Raw genomic sequence first — 21,763 nt, forward strand, 5'->3', positions numbered from 1 at the left:
CGATATATATTTTCTTGAGCTTATACAAACGAATCAATAGCACACTTTTAAAGGTTTTTGTCTTGTCTATATATAGCTAGTTGAATTTGTCTCAACCAGTTCAGTGGTCGTGAGGGTCTTCTTGTTGTTGAGGTGGATCAATCTTGATCATATCACTAAAGAGTTGGGGGTAGTGAATCGTTAGGTCATTGTGTATGATGAGTACTTTTTGTCCTTCCATGCTGCACCAGAAGAAGAAACAGTCAAGAATCAAACAAGGAACTTACTCGATACGAAGCAATGCAATAGCCGCCTCAGTAGCAGCCTTCAATGACTTGATTTTGGACATGGCAGGCTCCAAGATACCTTCCTTGAGATTGTCTCTCAAAGTGCCCTTGATCAACTCAAGACCGTACCACTTCAATGCACGTTTGGGAGAGCCTTCAGGAGCTGTTTGAGCTGCATTGTGATAGGCTCGAAGTTTGGATACCAGATCTGTAGAGTCCTTGGCAGCATTTACAGCCAAGGTCTTAGGAATTACAAGTAGCGCATTAGCGTATTCGGCGATGGCCAATTGTTCACGGGAACCCTGGTAAATAAGGAGTGGGGTGTTATCAGAAGGTAAGATGATCAGGCACTAGGTCGAAAGATGCTCGCTGGAACGCAGTTATTGTTCGCACGCCTGACAGCGGTCGTCTTCAAGTATCCAAACCGATTTTCACCTACCAAGGTAGTAGCAAAGTTTTCCAAATATATAGACAAGGCAGTCTCAACAGCACCACCACCAGGAACGACAGCATTCGACTCCAAGGTACGCTTGACGGCTGCCAAACAATCATGGATAGATCTCTCCATTTCATCCAACATATAATCGTTAGCACCTCGCAAGATAATGGAAGCCGAGGAATGAGCCTTGGTTCCTTTAATCATGATACATTCATCATCTGAGATACGTTCTTGGACGACTTCTTCAGCGTGTCCGAGATAAGATGCTTCGAATGTCTCATCGCCATCCAAGTTGGCTAAAGTCGACAAGAAGGTCGCTAAGAGTAACAAAAAGTTAGTTCGCGGTCTCCAAAGATGCCATCTGGTCGATCAAGTGTTTTTTTTTTGTGCTGAAACATTTTTCAAAAACGTTGCTAGCAACCCACCTCCAGTAGCCTTTGCAATACGCTTCATATCTTCCTTCTTGACACGTCGAACAGCGATAGCACCAGCTTCGACAAATAATTTAAGACACAAGTCATCGATACCCTTGGTGGTAAGGACAACATTAGCACCAGAATCCAAGATTTTCTTGATGCGTTCAGTGGTGATATCCATTTCCCTAAAGAATGAAGGTTGTCAACAAAGGGAGACGCAGCAAAAAAATTCCCATGTAACTGAAATGAAGGACGAGTTGCATACCTTCGTCGAATGGGTTCCAACTGATCGGGAGAATCAATGACGATATGGACTCCCAAGTTCATCCTGGCCTTTTGGAGATTGATATCCAAACAAGCAATCTTGGCATTGACCATTCTAGTCTTCATGCCTAAACGTCGAAAGAGAGTTGGAAGGTATCGCGACAGGTTCATAGATTTTACAAAGTTTGTTTCTGCAACGGCAACTTCCACCAACTGATGCAGAACTAACCTTGAGATGCGACTGTACAATTTAGGGCATAACCTTTAACCAACATGGATTCCTTGACACCTTTACCGTGTGCCTTGAGAATATTGACTGCTTTGAGAGGGTATTTGGCTTCGCCCTTGTTGTTTGTTTGCTTTACAGCAGTGATGGCATCCACGACCATTTCCGAGAAGAATGCATCGTCACTAGATTTCATAGGAAAGGAGGTAAGCAACAAAAGTATTAGGTCAGAACCTTGAATGATCCACGTCACACTCACGATCCTATGATTTTACTACTCATACTGGTCTTTGCGACGTTGATGAGTGATTCTCTACCCAATGAGTCGACTTTGGTAGTCATTTGTTCTACAATGAATTTGACTGCTTCTTTACTAGCCAATCTGTAACCGGTGATGATTGTAGTTGGATGAATCTTGTTTTTGACGAGTTCATTTGCTCGCTTTAATAATTCAGCAGCGATGATGACTACAGAGGTAGTTCCATCACCGACTTCCTTGTCTTGTTGTTGAGCGAGTTCGACGAGGACTCTTCCAGCCGGGTGTTCTACTTCGAGCAACTTCAATATGGTGGCACCGTCATTTGATATTGTTACATCCTATAATTAGATGATATAATTAATAGTCAGTTCACCATTGTCGTTGGAAGTGATTGGGTGTTTGGATTCATGCATACCCCAATGTCATCAACGAGCATCTTGTCCAATCCAACGGGACCCAATGATGATTTGACAATATTGGCAATAGATACAGCAGCAAGCACTATAATTATGACGATTGTGGATGATGTTAGAGTGCATTCATTCACGACATTCCATTTAATATTATTTTTCTCGCTGCGCATAAAGAACCTACCATTCTGGTTGCGCACATCAGCACCAGACGTTCTCGTGCCTCCTATAGCCAATCCAGTCTCGTTGGCCATGATCTATACTACTATTATATGGTATCTTGATTAATTCTAGTTGATGCTCTGTTTTTTGCAATGTTTGAGTGAACAGGAAAGAACATCACATTACTAACAAAGACATGCATCGTTAAAATAGACAAGATGGAGATGGATATCGACTCTTCACAAGCTCCAATAGGCTTACTTGGTCTGGACACGGTCCTATGGGCTCACGCTCGACTTTTTATTCACGACATTCAACACATGCAAAAACACGACACCCTACGAGGTATCTCATCAAGTTGGTTCGTGTATCAATCAGTGATTCACGTGTTTATGATGCGTACAATGATATTAGACATCTATTGGTACAAGACTCATCCTGTCAGGAAGCTGGAAATCTGTGGTATTGTTGCTGGACGAGAGGAAAAGGCCAAAAAGTACAGGACTCTCCTAGGTCAGTTTCATGATGAAGGGAATCCATGTCCTTCCCTCCATGCTTATGATCAAACATCTCACGTTAGTGGATGACGGAACTGGTATCATTCCTTGTGTGGAATGGACTGTGCCAGGCAACACGTCACAACTCACTCTGTTGGGGCAGCTTGTACGTGTCAGAGGGAAGATAACAGAGTATCGCGGTATTAGGCAACTCACTGTCGATGATATCTGTAAGTCCTTTGATCCACGTCACAAGAAACGCAATATTGAAAGCTCAAATATCCATCGTTAGATCATGAACCAAACGTCAACTATGAGTATCTGAGATGGCTACAAGTCATTGATCTCAAGCAGGACCTATACGATAAACCCTTCAATCCACCAAACTCCTTGATGGACTTGCTCGATGCCGATGCAACAGCCGACACCAAAGATGCGGATCTGTCACCATTACACGCCTCGGATAACGCATATCTCATACACGCACAGACCAAGTATGATGCTGCACGCAAAGAAGCATTAAGGAAAGATGCTCGTGATGAATCACTCAAATATGCTGTGCAATGGTTTATTCAATTACATTCTATAAAGAATGGGACTCTATCAATTGAATATGAGCTCATTAAGGATGAGCTCAAGACTGTAGCTGAGAATGTCATCTTGCAGCAACAGCAACAGGTATACCGTGCATTTTTATGTCTTCGACCTCTTTTGGCTCATCTCATACCGTATGGCAGGTGGAAGCGAGCACTAGCAATGCAGCAATATCAACATCCCGAATCAATTCAGCATTTGGGCGAGCTTGCAAGAGTCTTATAGCTGATGGGCTGATGTACGTGATCCCTGGTGACCGAGAAGTTTACGAAATCATCAAGCCAGACTCTAATTTGGCGGAATACATCTTGAAAGTTATGAGAGCTGAGAAAGGAAAGTTGAATGACACTCGAGAAGGTATTTATCTCTCAGAGTCCCCTTTTGGCCTTACTGTACTCATTTGCTCCTTTTTCATCTAGGTGTCTCGTTTGAGATCATTCAGTTTGTGGTGAGGAATCACGAGAAGTTTTCGCGTGTCCCTATATCCATAATACGTGAATCTATCAAGTATTTGATTACGACTAGTGATGTTTTTGAATGTGCTCAAGACAGGTATAGCATGTTGTGAGATGACCCATATCACCATATCAGGAGATTCAAGTGCAAATTGTAAAATAAAACGCGTAATTTAATAAGAAAGCATTCGATTTCCGCTGTCTATATGTGTGGGTGCTGGTGTCGTCGTTCAAAAAGGTGACGCGTTCAACCAAACTCCTAAACTAGCCAAATAGCAAATAGAGCAGCAAACAAGCAACCATGTTCTTGACGCGTTCTGAATATGACCGTGGAGTCAACACTTTCTCTCCAGAAGGCCGTCTATTCCAAGTCGAATATGCTATGGAAGCAATCAAAGTGAGTTTCTCAACGTTTTGATTTCTTTTTGGCTTGCATCGTGCAGAAGTAGCAGATATCATTTGTAATCTGAGAATATTATCAAAGGATTTAACTTCTGACACTCACTCTGTTTCTTTATCTAGTTGGGATCCACAGTCATTGGCATACAAACATCAGAAGGTGTTGTTCTCGCAGTCGAGAAACGAGTCACTTCCATCTTGATGGAACCAAGCTCAATTGAAAAGATCATGGAAATTGATGCTCATTTGGGTTGTGCCATGTCTGGTCTGACGGCTGATTCAAGGACTATGATTGATCATGCCAGAGTTGAAGCTCAAGTATGTGATGATTGCTGATTTTGCTACATTTATTTAACGTTAATATGTACTAATTGTATTCTGTATCGGTATACAGAATCATTGGTTTACATATGACGAGAAAATGAAGGTGGAGAGTGTCACTCAAGCTGTCTGTGATTTGGCATTGAGGTTTGGAGAAAGTGCTGACGGTGAAGACTCCATCATGGTATGTTTGCAGGATGTTCATGTAATAATATTGGGTCGCTGTTGTAATATCTTTGCTTCTCATTAGTCGAGGCCATTTGGTGTCGCACTTTTGATTGCTGGTATAGATGAGAAGGGACCACAATTGTAAGAGCCATCTGCATCGTTATCTATCGTGCCCTGTTGAGTGATCAATAGCATTAAACTGATCCAACTGACAATGAATGCTCGATAGATATCATGCTGATCCATCAGGCACATTCATGAGATATGATGCCAAAGCTATTGGATCTGGCTCTGAAGGTGCTCAAACGGAATTACAAGAACAATACAACAAGGTAAAAAAAAGTTCTTAAGTACGGAATATAGAAACAGTCCATCATTTTATTATGCTTCGAGTCTTGGGAACTCAACATCATACATTAACATATATTGTATACTAGTCATTGACATTACGAGAGGCACAAGTGCTGGCACTCAAAGTACTAAAACAAGTCATGGAGGAAAAGCTCAACTCAACCAATGTCCAAGTGGCTACAGTTACACCCAAGGATGGATTTAGGATTCATGGTGAAGCTGAATTGGCTGAAGTTGTCAAAACATTGTAGAAGTTTGTTGATGGTCCTATTGTGAATACAAGATTTCGCTTTTGATGAATACTGTTCGTATACTTTGGATGTTGTCTTCTGATCTTGATCAAAATCATACGATGGATTCTTCTTGTTGGAGCTCGTAAGTGAAAGAGTTTGAGTTATTATGTGCTCAAAGTGAAGTCTGTTTTGCGTCCGTATCATGTTTATTGTATGTCATGTTTATTGCCGAACTATTCTCCTCTTCATTTATTGTGATTGCATAGGCCGGCAGGTAACAGCCTTCAAGAGCAGGTGCTGCTGCGGCCGGAGCAGCGAGAGCTGGAGCAGTTGGGTGCAGGACCAATGGCAGTAAGGCTTATAGGGTTGCTGCTCGATGAGCATCAGTTCCAGCTGCCTGTGTTGGCCTAAGATAATATCATCTCAGGGAAGTCATATTGGCAAATCTTGGAGTTGTCTTTTCAAAATCCTATTACCCTATGTCAATGCCAATGCCACATTACAAATGCAAAGGTCGACATTTTGCAAAAAAAAAAACTTTCCTAACACAAAACGTACAAACACTTAAAGGTTGTTGAAGTACAGGTAAGAATGACGTTCCTTTATTCGTGTGTCTGAGCAAAGACTGTGATTGTCAGTGGGTAACAAACAATGTTGAACATTAGACATACCTGACCTACCAAATAGCTCGCCAGGTTCGTCAAAGTATAGCTGCCTCAGAAACTCCACAAATATACCAAGACAGTATCAGAAAAGGTAACATTAGGGTGTAGTGTTTGAGGCGGTTATACTCTTGCTTTGACGTATGTTCAGGGTACGCTCACAATTCCAGAGTTTTGAAAAATCGCGTCGAGCATTCGAAACTCTCAACTGATGTGTTCTGGCCCAGTCAGCCTTACTTTGTTACACTTCTTTTCTTGACATGCCCTATCTTGTAACAATGGAACTATTCATGTGTTCAATTGTTACGGGTCGTTAATGCACAGCATCTAACTTCCCTTCTTCAAGCATATTTGGGTGATGTGTTAGCGTATATTTGGTGAGCCAATGCTCAATGGAACTCATCAGATATTCCTGCCTTTTGCTAGGATGTGATAATCGTCTACTCACATCACGATTTGTTACCTATCTTGACATATGTCAACAAACCTTCTGTCACACTGTGATACCTTCATACAGATAATGCTCTCATGACAGCTTTCATGTAAATAGAAACAAAGCCATTGAAGTTTGAAACCTTCTAAGAAGTAGTCCGTTGACAGACCTTCAGCAAAACACACTTCGCGGCAAAAGGTCGCCTGCCTCAGTCTAGATCTTCCATAGCCAGAATGGTTGATTCACCAAATATGTTGAACATGTGGTGTTTTTGTCCAGATAGTGTTGGTTTTGTCCTTTCTGTCGTGAATACGGTAAGGTTGTGTCGATGCGTCATTGATGCCACGCGTAATGTAATATAAGAGGTGGGTGGTACCGACGTTTTCTCAGAGAGCTTAAGATGATGTAGACGTGATTATAGGTGGTGGCGCTCCTCGGATGTTAACCTTAACCACATCGGTGTTGACGACTTCCCCTTCCTGGCGTGGCGTGAGCGTTTCCAAACATTTCTACGTGAGGTACCTTCTTATGAGCCACTGCGAGGGCTGCTGGAGTGGTACCTCAAACACAGGAGCTTTGGCATTGGTTCAAAAATGGAGTGTTTAACGAGGACCTGTGAAAAAGTGCCCCTGACGTTTGATGTGGGCTGTCCTGGAGCGTGAAGAGCTCGCTGCTCACTGAGAAGCCACTTCAAATAGTCTTGGTCCTAATTTTCACGTGTCTATGACGTCATAGCAAAAAGTTGAATAGCCGAGCGATTTTGGCACAAAGGGACACGTAGGAGGCACTGGACGATGCGCAAGTACTCTGTTTCAACCCTGTGCCCTACCCGAGAACGTCCGACTGGCATGTGATGCTCTGCATATGACCCCTTTTAGTAATGTTTGCACCCCTAATTGGCCCCATGATCTGTTTCAAATATCTGAACAACCTATTTAAAACCTCGCACGTCCACACTCACTCTCATCATCCTCTACACACACAAAGCATCCAACACCAAAAGATGACTTCAGAGACAGAAAACATGCTTCCATATGAACTCGACAAGGTACGGCATAAACTGATTCCCCGCATCCCCCAATGCATGAAACCTTAGCCTAGAGCATGTTACTAGGAATTGAAGTTGGTTATGAAGGGACCAGCATCGCTCTTCAAAAAGCTCTCTACGACTCAATTCCGTAAACGATTTGTTGACTACTTGGCTGCGCATGAGAAGCCAAAGTTCCTCTACCTGCCAGAATATGTCGAGATTGCGTCACGTATCAATTTGGATCGACCTATTGAATTGGTGAATGATTCGGTAAGTCACGTGTTGGGAAATCGGGGTTGATAACATTTTCACTCACACGGAATTGGATGATATAGATGCCAGAGGAGAAGGCAAAGTCTATCACAAAGTTTGCAAAAGCTTTTTTCCCTGGGTTGAAGTTTGTTACGAAAGGTGAAAAAACAAGGAAAGTTAGGAAAATGCATCAGCACATAGTGGGGTTCTTTGTATTGCTTTTGTTGCGAAAAACACTGAAGCTAACCTTTGTGCACTCTTACAGTGTGTCTCCTATTCGATTCAACATAGTCGCTGATGTTGAAATGCGAGTTGGGATGAAAGTACGTGTTTTTGATGTTTTGACACGAGGCAATTTTTTCACTGAAACATGACTCCCAATCTCATTTCATAACGATAAAATAGTTCATTGCTGAAGCCATTGCTACTCAATACTTGAAAATGCGTCCATGCGCAGAATACGAATGTATTCTCAACCCTGGTGGTCGCAACCACGTGGTTTTACACTTTTGTCCATATTGTCATGAAAAAATGTGTAAATTGCTTACTTGGAGCTCCTATACTCGATCCAAGAACTTGAAGGATTTTTTCAAGTCTGAAAATCTTGACGTTGATGCTAATTGGGAAGAAAGTTTGTTCAAGTATCTCGGTAAGATTGATGACTGGCTTTGCTTTTATCATCTACGTATGCGTTTAATAATCTCATTATTTACGTTAGACGATTCTATGGTGGCTACAACATCCACAAAACGAAATCGCGCCAGAGACGCTGGTGAATTCGTACCAAAACCATTGATCAAGAAGGCTCGACAATCAGGATCAGGAAGGAAATCATCTAGTCCAGAAAGCACTCCAGAGTAAGCTCCAGATGGAATTCATATAGCGTGAATGGGTTTGAATAACACTCGACAAAATTTTAGAAACAAAATCAAACGTCCTGCAAATACGAAGAGCATCAACTCAACATCTGGTCCGGCTCGATCTTTATCAGCTCGTGTATCTCATGACACTCAAGGTACACCATCATCAGCAGAACCAAAAAACAGTGATATCAAGTATCGTGACGAAGTACGTTGCATCTCAACCCACACTCCAAATGTATTGAAATTGTTGGAACTGATTCTAACTGCTTCTCAACACGTAGATCTTAGCTTACCTCAAATCCAATGCACGTGGTGAAAGTGTGAACTGGCGCAATCTCCACTACTTCTTGAGCCAAGCAGCTGCATCAGTCTCTTCATTGGCTGCATTGGATGCTGACGTTCCCTAAGAGCAAGAAATGAGAGCAGATGCCAAACTTCATATGGCAGGAGCAACCAAGTAAATCTATTGTAAATATCATCAGTATTAGCGTAACTAGCTCACGTCTTGTATTTTAAACTTTTTGTATTCTTACCGCTGCAATAGAAATACGCTTTCGATTTCAGTGAACGTCTTGTCCTTCTTGCGTACCACTCGACACGGATAGCATAGTAATGCAAGGCCAAGTCAGAGAAGCTCTGTCCGACAGGGCGAAAGGTTGAATCTCCATAACTGCCAGAACCGCTCAACGAGAACATTTGGAACCAGCGCCAAGAGTTGAATCTTGATAAGCTGAAGGGTGTCATGCCGGTCTCTAAAGAACTGGCATGCAAAAGAACTGGCATTCTTAAAGCATGCGAAAATCAACATCGTGACAAATCATTCTGATCAAGTGATACAATTTGGTGCCCTCAACATTTCAGACAAGGATTCTATGTGGTTGAGCCACATTCCAACTGCGCTCACATACTCATGCTAGCTATACATTCAGACAAGATGTTTCCTTGCAATGACAATACGTGGTGTATACGAGTTTGGCAGGAGCAGCAGTCAAGCGATCAAAGATTGTTGACAAGAAGAGCGACGTCAGCGAGTCTCGGATCAAATAACAGGTTTCGTATATCTGACAGAGATGTAGCGGTGGCTTTTGGTGATGGGAGTAGTGTGTTTACAGGTGGTGAGCGGTGCATTTACGATGACTTTGCCAGAAGGTGAGAATACAGCCTTCTTAGGATATCCGTCATATGTAGAGATACGATATATAGCAGCCTGGTTCAATTCAAAGGTTGCCTTCCAGCTAAAGACACCGACCTTCTTCAACGATTTTTGTGCGGCGTGTTCGACATCAATGGAAGTGACTCGAGCTGATTTACGAGTGGTGATGGTAAATGCTAGACTGCATTTATATGCATCGTCTTCTGTTTAATGGCCTCTGTCTTCAATTTAACCTCTGCAGTATACCAAGCTTTTGATGTCGCTGAAATGCCAACTCTGAACGACATCTGGATTTACAATCCAGAGATCTGTTACTGGAGAATATTCCGTGGTGATTTTCAGAGGAGTGACGAATTCAACAGCTGCTTGATCATCAGCACCATCGGGTTCAAGGTATTAATCTCGTTTGGGCTTACAGGTGCAGGAGCACAAGGCCCACCAAGTCCACCGAGAAGATCCATCCTAGAGGTTCAATGCTGTGCTATGCCTGTTGATGAAGCTGAGCATAGGTTTGGCGATAGGCCTTTGGGCTATTTGGTTGTGAGTTGTGAGGAATGTTGCTAAGTCACTCTTTGCTGACTGCCGGGTTGGGGCATGATACGATGGGTAATTATTCATCAACGACGCGTCAAAACAATATTTATAACCATGCACCACGTTATCTGTCGCTAATCTTACACGCCAAACGTGCATCCCTCCTTAGTGAACATATTTCCATACACAACTAATTCGTGCGATACGACATCCATTTCCATATGTTACAAAGATTGATGCAATAGATTAATTATAATTCTATACGCTATAGCACAGATGGTGTGTGTGGGGGTGATTTCTCAGCGTGCCTAATGATCCCGATCCGATGTCAATGGTGCGAGCTCTACCGAATCAGCAGGGATATTCGAAGTCCTCTTCTTATATCTTCCGGATGGCGATGCCCTTCCATTACTAGCACTATTACTACTTGAAGCACCACCACCACTACCGTTACTCGTGCTTCCCACACCAAACGTAATCGGCTGCAACTCTGCCTGCTGACACAACTGCTCACCACCAATAGCACACCCCACCATGCTACCGATAAATGCAACCCACCAAAAGAAGAATGTTGGGAAACCACCGCTGTAAATCCACACCCCCATGAAATGGTAAAAGTAGAGCGTGCATGCGAAATCTAGACATTGGCGAGACCTTTGGACTATAAATAGCATGAATAAAGCCCTATACGTGTGATCATGTTAACTATGTTTACGTTGTGGGAGTCGAGACTAATGATGGACTTACGCTAGAGCAGCATTGCCAAGATTGGCGAGGAAGAGAGCCCATCCCAGTACAGTATCAGTGCGTATTTCTCTATAATTTAGAACATGATCCAGTGTTGCCGTTGAGCCCGTCAGAGTTTCCAGGACAAAGACAATGAAACTTAATGACAGGTAGTAGGCTGTCTGCAGACTGACTATGAGGATATGGAAGAGAGAATTGGCCATCAGATTCTAATTGATATACATTCCAGAGGACAAATGCTTGTACCTATTTGAGCAACCACCAGAATCTAAGGTTTGAATGTTAGCAAAACGCTGAAATCAATTGACAAACAATGGACGAGAAGAACATATTAGCTTACAGGGTCAAATACTGTCTTTCTGAAGGAGCCTGCAGTCGGCATTTGTACGCTCGATATGTTATAGTTGTCATTCAAGCTGAAATCACACCATTGGTTCTGCACAAGCGAGACAGAGGAAAGAACTGGCTCCTTGAAAGAGTTAGTGCTGAAAACAACTCAGGTCATGAATTTTACGAGTATTTATGCAAATGCCGTGGTTTGCGTTTATCGAAATGTCGCTCGTGTTTGACGCGTCGATCTAATCCCAACGATGACAACACCAAACTTAAGTCACCATGCCAACTGTATTTCATGCAAATATTTTACTCTGATCAATGATCAGTTGAGAGATGAAAGCAGTACCGTGGCACTGGCTAGAGCAAATCTTAGCCAGAAACCACGGTACAATGCAGATATGTGCAAATCCAAACGTGACTGTTCTTCACCAGTAGATGGCCCACCATTACGCTGCTTACTATTACTACTCCTGCTCCCATTTTTTCTCGTTTTCTGAGGCACCACTGTACCCTCTTCAGTCACAATCCTATACAGCACATTCCACATACTAGTATATGGTATACTGCTGCGCCTTACACAAGTCACGAATTCTCGTGTACTACTGGTCCTTCTTTTAATTCGCGACTGCTGAGCAAACAGTCTTCTTCGTACAGTCTCCAGCGGTAGAGTTATTCCCAGATTCAGAGTTGTCAGTCCTAGATCTGCGAGAGCATAGAGCAGCGGGCTAGATTCCATGGATATGCCAATGACTCGATATATTATGAAATGGTGGGCGTCAGCAAAGATTGGTTCGAGAGTATAATACAGGAGGGTTGGGAGGAGGCTTGGACCACCATAAAAGGCTGATAGTCCTTCTTCGTTAGATACTGTTGATATGCAATGTAAGAAGCCTTTGTATTTTCGATGGAATGGGTTGGTTGTCTACAACAGAGTTCAAAGTAGTCAGTGCTGTTTTTCGAACTACTGATTGATTTCGCAGTGGAGACTACTCGAATACGATGAATGCCAGCAGCTCGAAATCGACATGTACCTGTACAACAAGTCTACGAAGAGAAAAGGATTGTAAGCAAAAAAAAACCCTCACGTCACGCGGACGAATGCACTAGTGCTCATACCTCGTCTTCACAAGCTCAAAAGGACTCAACATCCATCCAGTAAATACGTGACTACCTATTGTGGTAGCTAGCGATGGCCACGGATTGTCTGAATGCATTAATGGTATTCCTTCGTCTACTATATCAAAGTAATCGTTCAAGGCACCCTCGATGGTGGGCTGTATCAGCACATTCAGAATATCTCGAACCCATTCGGTTGAGACTCCTATCATGATAAAGACGTTGAGGTCGACTGGCAAAAAAAGTCAAAAGCATCAATGGCGTATTACCCTTCCAAAGAGCTTGCAGTCCTAAACGCGTGTTTTTATATAGAGTCAGTTCCGCATTGCTAAATCAACTATCGATCAAAATTTCATACCTTCTAAGCCAATCAACTCGTACAACAATCCAAAGAATGATGAATCCAACGACTCAAGTTCGTAAGGCGGTCGCGTTGGATCATCATTATCGAATGTGACTCTAGTCAAATAACCAACACTATCCACTGCTCCTCCTTCAATTGGAGGAGGCTGCTGACTTGATGAAGTTGGATAGAGCGAGTCATTAACATGCGAGTCTGTCTCTGAAGATGTATCGTCTGCTCCTTCATCATCGTCATCCAGAGACTAAGGTTGAAGATGCATCAGCTGAGTTGTGTGCATCGCTGCTGACTACAGAATCTCTACTTCGAGTTTGACATCATCTCCTCGAGTTTGAACGTGGCGAGCAAATCTTGGATTGAATTGGACCAGCTATCGAGGTACGAAGTCAACCAAATGAGGTCAAGCACGTATTCATTAACTGTTATTTTGTCCAAAATCACACCTGGAGTATCGTTCCAACCTTTCATGGATGTGAATGTCAGCCCATGAAACAAGAGTCAAAACATCAACAAATGTTAAAACTACCTCTACGGGAGAGCCAATTGACAAGACCAGGAACTTTGCTACATAGTTCAAAACGCGTCAACTCAGTCCGTCTTGATCGTACTAGTAGCTGAAATGCAACGAACTTACAAAAAGCGTAATTCACTACAAAACGAAAAATTGGATAAATTTGAGCTCAAGCTTGTGAACGAATCGAAAAGCAGTGTCCATACCTAGATCGAAATCATCCAAATCTTCATTATTGTTCATGGTCTTGAACGAGTTCTTTTCTCTGGAACAAGAAGTCAAGTGTAGCAATGTCGAAGTAACGACTGTCAGTCACAGAACTTTTGAGCATCAACGAAGACATGAAGTCCACATGATTTTAGTCATTCTACTACGAATATTTACGTAATTCGGTCACGAAGGAAGCGCTGAACGCGAGGTAAAACTAAAACGACACGACCAATCGCACGTGCATCCACCAATTTCACCTTCTCCATAACTTCCGGAAGCATTGCTCCATTAGAGTCATTGATCAGGGCATGGAATCCAATCGAAGCTTCTTTTGATCCTACATGCAAAACGAGTACGCGAGCAAAACAAATCGTGGCATTTTGATCACGCATTGCTTGTACTTTCAACACAGCCTTAGCAGGCGCTGTAGTGGTATCAGGCATATTAGCATCAGTAATCAAAGCAAACAGTTCAACAGGGCACTAGCAGGTTTCCAAACTATCGAATGCGAAATGCAGCATGATTTGAATTTTTGGTAGTTGTTGAGTATTGGCACCGCCCTGAAGTTCCACCATTTCTTTACTAGTTTCATGGGTGGTTGGAATGGCTCTGGTTCTCTACCAAGTATGAAGCCGACATCGATGATGAGGAGCTGGCCTAAAGTCAAGTTTTTGATGAAAACATGGCCAGTCAGACATGGAATACCCTCCGCCTCATTGTTCAGCATGTCGTAGATAAGGATCTTGTATCAGAGAAGCAGTTGGTTTTTGCCCACTAACGAAGCACTACAGTGACCTTGTGTGGTTTGAGGTTTCGTGTGATGTCCTTCCAAGTTGATGTTTGGAGATTATGCCAACGTTACTACATAGCTTGGAGGAAGAAGTTGAGATGCAATGACAAGCAGCATGAGTAGTCCTTGAATGTTATTCCAGGCGTGTTCATAATTATGCAAGAATAGATATATATGGATCAAATCCCTTCTTCCAGCTTAACAATTAAGTCAGCTCAAAAGATACAAAAGACGTACTTAGCGCGAGGGCTAGTTCGTAGCAGATTCTAGTAATGGCTCTTCAGCCTATAACATAATATCGTGGTTACAATGTTTCAAGCGCAACCAGCTTGTCGGTTGTGTTTGGGCCTCAGAAATTTCCAATCCTAGCTAAGAGACTATATGTTCTAACCTCCTCTGCACTATCGAGAAATTTCATCGACCAGCAGGCAGAGAAAATAACTTGAGAATTGACAAGTATGCCGACGGACGCGAATCACGTCAACACCTCACACAACTGCTAGTCTTGCTCTGCAAGCATCGCTACTATACACTCAATCGCAAGGACATCGGGCCCTTACTTCTATCAGCGTAGGTAATAGTGGGTTCGATACAAGCAAATCTGAGAAAACAATTCATTTACTCTGACAGCCTTTTGCACTTAGTACGATGCCTGACATCCTGGTCGTTGGCGGATCATGTGGAGGTCTGTCGGCTGGGGTCAGCATCTTGATGAACATGAAGGACGCTAGAGTTCGCGTTATAGGTATCAAACCTCGAAATCACGTTGATGCTGTTACACTATACGCAATCTAACACTAACGTATAGAAAAGTCAAGCAATCCATTACAGGATCGTGGAGCCGGAATTGGTACGTTGTCCCAGAATGCTGGAGCCTGCCAATTCCTATTGTGTTGCTTCAAAAGGTCAACACCATCATCGTCACACCTTTAGTGGTACCTCTCGTCAGCGTCAATGCTCTGCTATTGGGTGCATTCGAGCCTGAACTGACGGATACAATACCATGGAGGAAAAACATTCCTGGTATGCTGGAGCTCTGTGGATCAAGAGAGAGGCGACTTGCAATAATTTCAACACCATTGCCCACCCCCGTAAGCCTAAAATTTGTAGCTAGAGTTTCGATTTCTTTGTTCCTCACGACACCTACACACATTCATACAACAGAGCACATCACCGCCGTGGAGAAGTACCAAACCGTCTGAAGTCTTCTGGCCAACTATTGCAACAACATATGGTGCCTTAGCTTCCGCTTTGCTGCAGCGTTACAAGGAGCTTGGAGGAGCCTATGAACAAGGAGTTCACTCGACTGGTCCTCCAGAGTACACTAGGGATGGAAAAGCGTCCATTCGTCTGAACACGGGAGAGGTCGCTACTGCCGACCTGATTGTGTGTGCAGATGGATTTCACTCAGAGTCTCGAAAGGCACTGCTAGGACGTGACGATTCAAAGTATAGTGGGTATATAGCATGGAGGACGCTCTTCCCAATATCTCGATTGCCAGAGCGCTTGAGAGAATATCTCTTCCCGCCGAATAGGCCATCAGACATGTTTGTGTGCTGCATGAAGGACCATCATAGATTGGTAGGTTAATGGGCTTAATGTGGTCCGCTTTTGTCGTCTTTTACTGAAGAACTTAACACAACGCGTGATTTTCACAACTCGTTGTAAATTGCTACCACACGTAGATTATCTACCTTGTGCCTGGACGAGACAAAGACGACGAGTCACGATTCAACATGGTTTGGTATATAGACACACCAGAGTCCGAGCTACAGGATGTCTTGACTGATCGAAATGGAGTGAGGAATATGTATTCTCTCGGTCAAGGACAAGTTAGACCCGAAATTTGTGATAGACTCTGTCGATATGCTGAAACGATTGGATTTGTGCCAGAAATGCTAGATATTGTCAAGTTCGCATTTCATCCAGACTTCTTGTTTGCTCAACCAGTATACGAGATGCCGTTAAGCCGTGTCCTTGAAGCAATTTGCTTTCTCAGATTCATTGACACCAATATTCAATAGGCCCATCAAAATGGCCTTCCCTGAACGTCGCGCTGTCTTGGTTGGAGATGCTGGAGTGTATGTATTTGATGAGTTCTATTCAACTCGCAACAACAAACGACTGATACTCTTTACAGTGTGGCAAGCCCGTACTCTGGGAATGGAACCGGCAAAGCAATGACAGATGCCTTGCTACTAGGTGAGCTGGTTGCCGCTCATGATCTTCCCAATTGGGACAAGGCTATGGCAGACTATGAAGCTGCGGCAAAAACTCTCGGGGAACGCACATATGCCATTGGAAGGTTTAGAAACAGATTCATGGAGGAGGCTTATGCAAAGTCAACTACAAAGCTGTGAGCCTGAATAATGAATGTACTCACATGTTTGACATTCAGTATTGCTCATAAGGAATGAATCAACTTTTGATCTTTTGACAACGTACCTCCATTGTGGCAAGAACTATTTAATCTTATCTTGAGTATTGGTACTTCGTACTTGGGTCGCGAGTGCATAATGTACTGAGATCAAATGTCAAAGCGAGGATGTTGCAAGAAAGGACACAAAAGTCGCACAGATTTCTGTGAAATTCATACCAAAGAGCCAGAAATCATCATATGCGTTATGCGGCAGGGCACACAAGAATAGCGAAAAGTGATTCTTGCTTGACAAGCAACAATTCCTTGACACGAGCAACTCCAGCAATCACAGCAAAAAAAGAATCTTCTCCCACAGCGAATAGGCATGCATCTTCAGTCAAGTCATACAAGCAACAGCTCGATATGACAGACATATTCGACGTCTTCATCTACATGGTATCGTGATGAGCACCTTATCACCTCATCAACGGAACCAAATTCACAAACAACATAGGATCACCTTAGGCAACTTGAAGAAACTTCTCCACAACTTGACGGAACAGTGCCCCAACGAACTCGTAAATCAATGCTTAAAAGTATTGCATGTTTGTTTCTGCGTATTTAAACAGGGCGATGTGCCAGCACAAAAAAGAGCTAATTGAAGTACAGAATTGCTCGTACTTTCAGCACAGCCTTCTCAAGTCAATAGCAGTATAAGGCAAATTAAGAGTTGACAGGTAGATCACAGTATGCTGTTGGCAGGACCATCCATTAACTCCATATACGTTAAAGGAAATGGGTTTGTAGCCATTTCGGCCCAAAAAATGACATATTCCACACGCGCGCCATTGAGGCTAGGCCACCTTATAAGCGATATTGATTGGTATCAATGCCTAGCTATAAGCATTCACTGTTCCCTAGCACAGTCAATCAGAGATCACATAGATCTCATAGGATTTGTGTTGTGCCATAGATGATCTTGCCGCCAAAAAGGGATTGAATGACAATCGGAAAGGATTCATCCCAACGAGAAACATATTTTCAATTAACCCATTCCAATATCAAATCGTAGCTTCTGATAATAAAAACCAGCAACCAAAAAGGAAGAACAAATGTTGCTAATTGATTGCATGACAATAAGCATAGTATCTCCATTGAAGTCACAGTGTGATATAATACATATTCAGCGTCTCCAATCTATAAAACAACCGTAAGCGTCTGATCAAACCACATCAAACCAAATACTCCACATCACTCACATTGAGCCCATTGATGAATCTTCTCCATGACCTGCGGAAACAGTGCTCCAACAGACTCATTAATCAACCCTTGGAAATACTGCATGGATTCTTCTTCAGTTAAATCCAATCGGAACTTTTCTTGTACCTAGAATGCATCAGAAGTTGTGAGCAAAAATAAGATACTGAGTTATTTGACAATAGGCGTACCTTGAGAACAGCCTTATCAGGCTCAATAGCAATATCAGGCAAATTAGCATCAGTCATCAGCGCAAACAAGTTCATGATAAGATTAGCAGATTTCCGTAAACTCTCAAATGCAATGAAGCAGTATGATTTGAATTTCTGGTAGTGCTGAGAGTTGGCTCCACCCATAGCTTCCACCATTTCTTTACATAGTTTCATTGGTGGAGGGAATGGTTTGGGGTCCCGACCGAGTATGAAGCCAAAGTCGATGTGGAATAGTTGACCTAGAACAAATGTTGTTTTCGCATGATAATCTGCATTTACTCACGACGTCGATACCAATGTTTCCTATACCTCCAGGTGTAAGCAACAGGTTATCCAAATGCCGATCTCCGACTCCAAGAAGGTATGTAATCACAGAGTATCCCGCTGGTAAGAAAAACAATCGGTCAGCAACAAAAAAAAAAAACACAAAAAGACCAAGAACTATTGGCAAACGCACCACAACTCTTGACATACGCATCCATAACACCCGCATTAATACCAAATGATGCACTCGCAGCATCATCTGGATTATGCTCTCTCAAGAAAGCGAGCAAGCTGTTATTATACTCAGCAAGAACGCTTGCAAGAGGGGATGATGGTATGAATTGAACAAATCCTAATTCCATGACTGAACCTTCAGAGACGGCTTTTTCCATTCAATTAGACACGCATTTTCTTTTACCGTAGTCAGTCCCAGTAGCCAAGACTTTATATGGAGTCAATTTCAAATCGAGATTCAACTTCCGTAAGAGCTTGTCCATGAGTGTGATCATTTGTACAATCAGTTGATCTTGTCGTAAATCATCACCAGTCTTGAAAATGACCTGTATTTTGAAAAGAAATTTTAAAGATAAGCAAAAAGATTGCACTTTCACACCTCGAATGAACTCACTGGATAACGAGTCCCATCAAGACACGAGAATGTTAATCTTAATGGAGACAAGGCACTCTTAAAGATGCTGGCCTCCTCTAATGTGTTGGGGAAACGTTTGAGTGACAGAACTGACGAAGAAAAAGGGCGACTGCGAATCATCAAGCACCTGGTATGATTCCAGTAACTTGTACGTTTGGTTCCAACGGTAGAGGCAGAGGAGGGAATGACAATAAATTATTCTTTGAATCAGCAATAAGTGCTCGCAATTTTTCAATCTATAGGAGAAAAGAGAGTCGTCACCAATCGTGTGATGCATCCAATGACACTCACACAGTTTACCTTTTTGGGCCTTGGATCCTTACTAGCTCTCAAATCTCTAGATATCTTGGCCAAAGTAGCGACCAACTCTGCTTGTCGTTTCAAAATATCTCGTCGATGATGACCATCAGGAATCTGTGAATCATGGAACAGTCAGATAAGGCCCAAAATAATACAGTCCATTCGAACGATTACCTCCATCATAGCAGACATGAACTGGTGAACCACCTTCCCATACATCCTGCCCACCACTCTGTCTTCACATTCAACCATCAGATACCTAAGAATGAGACAGAAAGAAGCATGTCAGTCGAACCTGATCCAAAAGTAGCTCGCGTATTTTTAGCCCCACCAATAGAAACTGATCCCCAAAACTTGATTCTTGATCGCCCGATCAATCAAGAATTCAGCCAATGGAGACTCATGTAGTTGTGATTTGCCACCAATCCCTTCAAACTTGAGTGCTTGTACAAGTTGTAACAGGTACAGTTGAAGTTCCTGAAATCAAGTGAAAAAAACGACCGTTCAATCCCCAGATCGGATCAGACTTCTCAATCCTGTTCCATCCACAAACCTCATCATCTGCCTTTTGCAATTGCCCAACTGCATAACTCCTCACACTTCGGTTCTCAAATGTTGGACCCAGCAATTCCAATGCATCTTCAACATCAATATCAACCCATGATGATAGCAAGTCAACTGCTTGTTTGACTTCTACAGAGTCGGACCATACCACACATTTCAAGAACTTGGTTAAGGCCTAAGTGAGAATGATCAGCCTATGGATGCTTCCAAGATGCCTGTTTTGGCCTGTGTACCTTCTTGTCTCGAGTCAAATAAAACCTAAACTTCCACAACAAGTCCTTCTCTTGCTTATTTAGTGCTTGAGTGGGTGGATATCGAAGCATTTTCTACAAATACAGAACAATGTCAGGGACAAAAAGAAGCGCAACACAGAAAATGGACGAAAACTCACATTCAGCTCATCACGTATCTTAGCATTAGGCTTCAAATCTCGATCTAAAGGCCCATTTCGATGACTACGTGTCAATTTACGATGCTTATTCTCTACTGGGTCATCTTGTGTTGATTCCATTCGTATGGATTCGAGGTCTGATATAATCACATATGTTGAATCGACAGATCGTAAAGACATTGGTGGTGGCAGGACGTATTCCTTTTCACTGAATACGAGCGGGAAATCGAATTGTGGTAGTTCGACGTATAAGAAGAGTTGTTGAGTTTTGAGTGTCTCTTCCTGCAGAGACGTAATTTCAGTTTCAGTAGAGTTTTGCCAACGTCGACTGACTGACAACTTACCTGATTGATTCTCTCAATCTCTCGAAAAGCAAGATGATCTAGCCAATCTGAATGAACTAAATCTCGCCGTTCATACTTTCTCATTAACTGGTGTGATGAGCAAAAAAAAACCATTAAATAAATGGTTTTGTCGTAGTAGGCACAAAATATGCAAGTCCAACCTTCTCAAGACGATCCATCTCAGTAGCACTATTCACTTTACTAGGCGTAGTCGTACTCTGGTTACCATCAGCATCCTTGTTTGGCCACATGAAGAGCTTATGTCTGCCCTTCTTCATAGTACTACAAATGGTGCAAAACATAAGACACGAGTTCACGAAGAAATTCAATTCCAACAGTTGAGCCACCCACTTGTTACGACCAAACAATGAGAATGTGCTTCCACCGACAATAATAGGTTCACGAGGTTTGTATACATTCCATACGGTGAATGTGAGCATCGATGTGACTGGCAAATCACAGTATGCTATCGGTAGGACCATCCATTCGTTCCATCTACGGATGTCAAAACAAAGCTGTGAGCCGTCTACCTAAAAACTCCTGGAAATCCTGTAACATACGTCCACTGTGACGAGAACGCCTTATACGCAGTCTTGATTGGCAATGTCAATGGCTTGTTATCAGCATGTACTTGACAAGTGATAAACAGTTCGGGCCTTCTATAAAGTGGTGTTTGGGTCAGATCACGACTCGATGACATAGCAGCTCAACCATACCCTCCATCTCGCTGCTCAGCATGCCGCAGATAAGGATCCTGCAGTAGAGCAGCAATTGGCTTTTGTGGTAGTATTCCACCCAATGAAGCACTAGAACATGGGTGTTGCTTTAGTATGTGACAAATGTGATCTGTTGATGTTTTGGAGAGATTACATTTTGACGTGAAGGAATAGGTTGAGATCCGACGATAGATAGTAGGAATAGTCCTTGAATGTTCTTCCAGGCGCGTCCATTGAGTAATATGATAG

The 21,763-nt window shown here is 42.7% G+C and overlaps 4 protein-coding genes across 4 annotated transcripts; 1 reads left to right on the plus strand and 3 right to left on the minus strand.

The window, feature by feature from the left end:
* Nucleotides 1-100: 100 nt before the first annotated feature.
* SmJEL517_g05144 (uncharacterized protein) lies at nucleotides 101-2,534 on the minus strand (the record flags this gene model as incomplete). Its single annotated transcript, XM_031171071.1, has 9 exons — nucleotides 101-155; nucleotides 267-568; nucleotides 706-1,022; nucleotides 1,131-1,306; nucleotides 1,387-1,513; nucleotides 1,615-1,796; nucleotides 1,871-2,208; nucleotides 2,286-2,371; nucleotides 2,465-2,534. 9 exons carry the CDS (start codon nucleotides 2,532-2,534, stop codon nucleotides 101-103), a joined length of 1,653 nt encoding a protein of 550 aa, XP_031022959.1.
* Nucleotides 2,535-4,289: 1,755 nt separating this feature from the next.
* On the plus strand, nucleotides 4,290-5,478 carry SmJEL517_g05145 (uncharacterized protein; the record flags this gene model as incomplete). Its single annotated transcript, XM_031171072.1, has 6 exons — nucleotides 4,290-4,385; nucleotides 4,511-4,705; nucleotides 4,782-4,892; nucleotides 4,959-5,017; nucleotides 5,106-5,208; nucleotides 5,314-5,478. The coding sequence occupies 6 exons, from the start codon at nucleotides 4,290-4,292 to the stop codon at nucleotides 5,476-5,478; spliced, it is 729 nt and encodes a 242-aa protein (XP_031022958.1).
* A 5,217-nt stretch (nucleotides 5,479-10,695) lies between these two features.
* SmJEL517_g05146 (uncharacterized protein) lies at nucleotides 10,696-14,111 on the minus strand (the record flags this gene model as incomplete). The annotated part of the gene is made up of 15 exons (XM_031171073.1): nucleotides 10,696-11,071; nucleotides 11,135-11,306; nucleotides 11,381-11,402; nucleotides 11,475-11,570; nucleotides 11,817-12,392; nucleotides 12,502-12,514; nucleotides 12,587-12,791; nucleotides 12,856-12,876; nucleotides 12,945-13,191; nucleotides 13,252-13,317; nucleotides 13,391-13,408; nucleotides 13,474-13,511; nucleotides 13,582-13,596; nucleotides 13,665-13,763; nucleotides 13,907-14,111. The coding sequence occupies 15 exons, from the start codon at nucleotides 14,109-14,111 to the stop codon at nucleotides 10,696-10,698; spliced, it is 2,169 nt and encodes a 722-aa protein (XP_031022961.1).
* A 3,889-nt stretch (nucleotides 14,112-18,000) lies between these two features.
* Nucleotides 18,001-21,748, minus strand: SmJEL517_g05147 (uncharacterized protein; the record flags this gene model as incomplete). The annotated part of the gene is made up of 20 exons (XM_031171074.1): nucleotides 18,001-18,014; nucleotides 18,077-18,203; nucleotides 18,266-18,525; nucleotides 18,596-18,670; nucleotides 18,744-18,902; nucleotides 18,969-19,110; nucleotides 19,179-19,255; nucleotides 19,327-19,435; nucleotides 19,500-19,613; nucleotides 19,674-19,758; nucleotides 19,831-19,976; nucleotides 20,053-20,238; nucleotides 20,297-20,389; nucleotides 20,455-20,736; nucleotides 20,799-20,885; nucleotides 20,960-21,080; nucleotides 21,150-21,293; nucleotides 21,359-21,457; nucleotides 21,515-21,604; nucleotides 21,669-21,748. 20 exons carry the CDS (start codon nucleotides 21,746-21,748, stop codon nucleotides 18,001-18,003), a joined length of 2,490 nt encoding a protein of 829 aa, XP_031022960.1.
* Between the last annotated feature and the right edge of the window lie 15 nt (nucleotides 21,749-21,763).

Source organism: Synchytrium microbalum, assembly GCF_006535985.1.
Source record: "Synchytrium microbalum strain JEL517 chromosome Unknown SmJEL517_scf0043, whole genome shotgun sequence".
In the NCBI taxonomy this organism is placed as follows: domain Eukaryota; kingdom Fungi; phylum Chytridiomycota; class Chytridiomycetes; order Synchytriales; family Synchytriaceae; genus Synchytrium; species Synchytrium microbalum.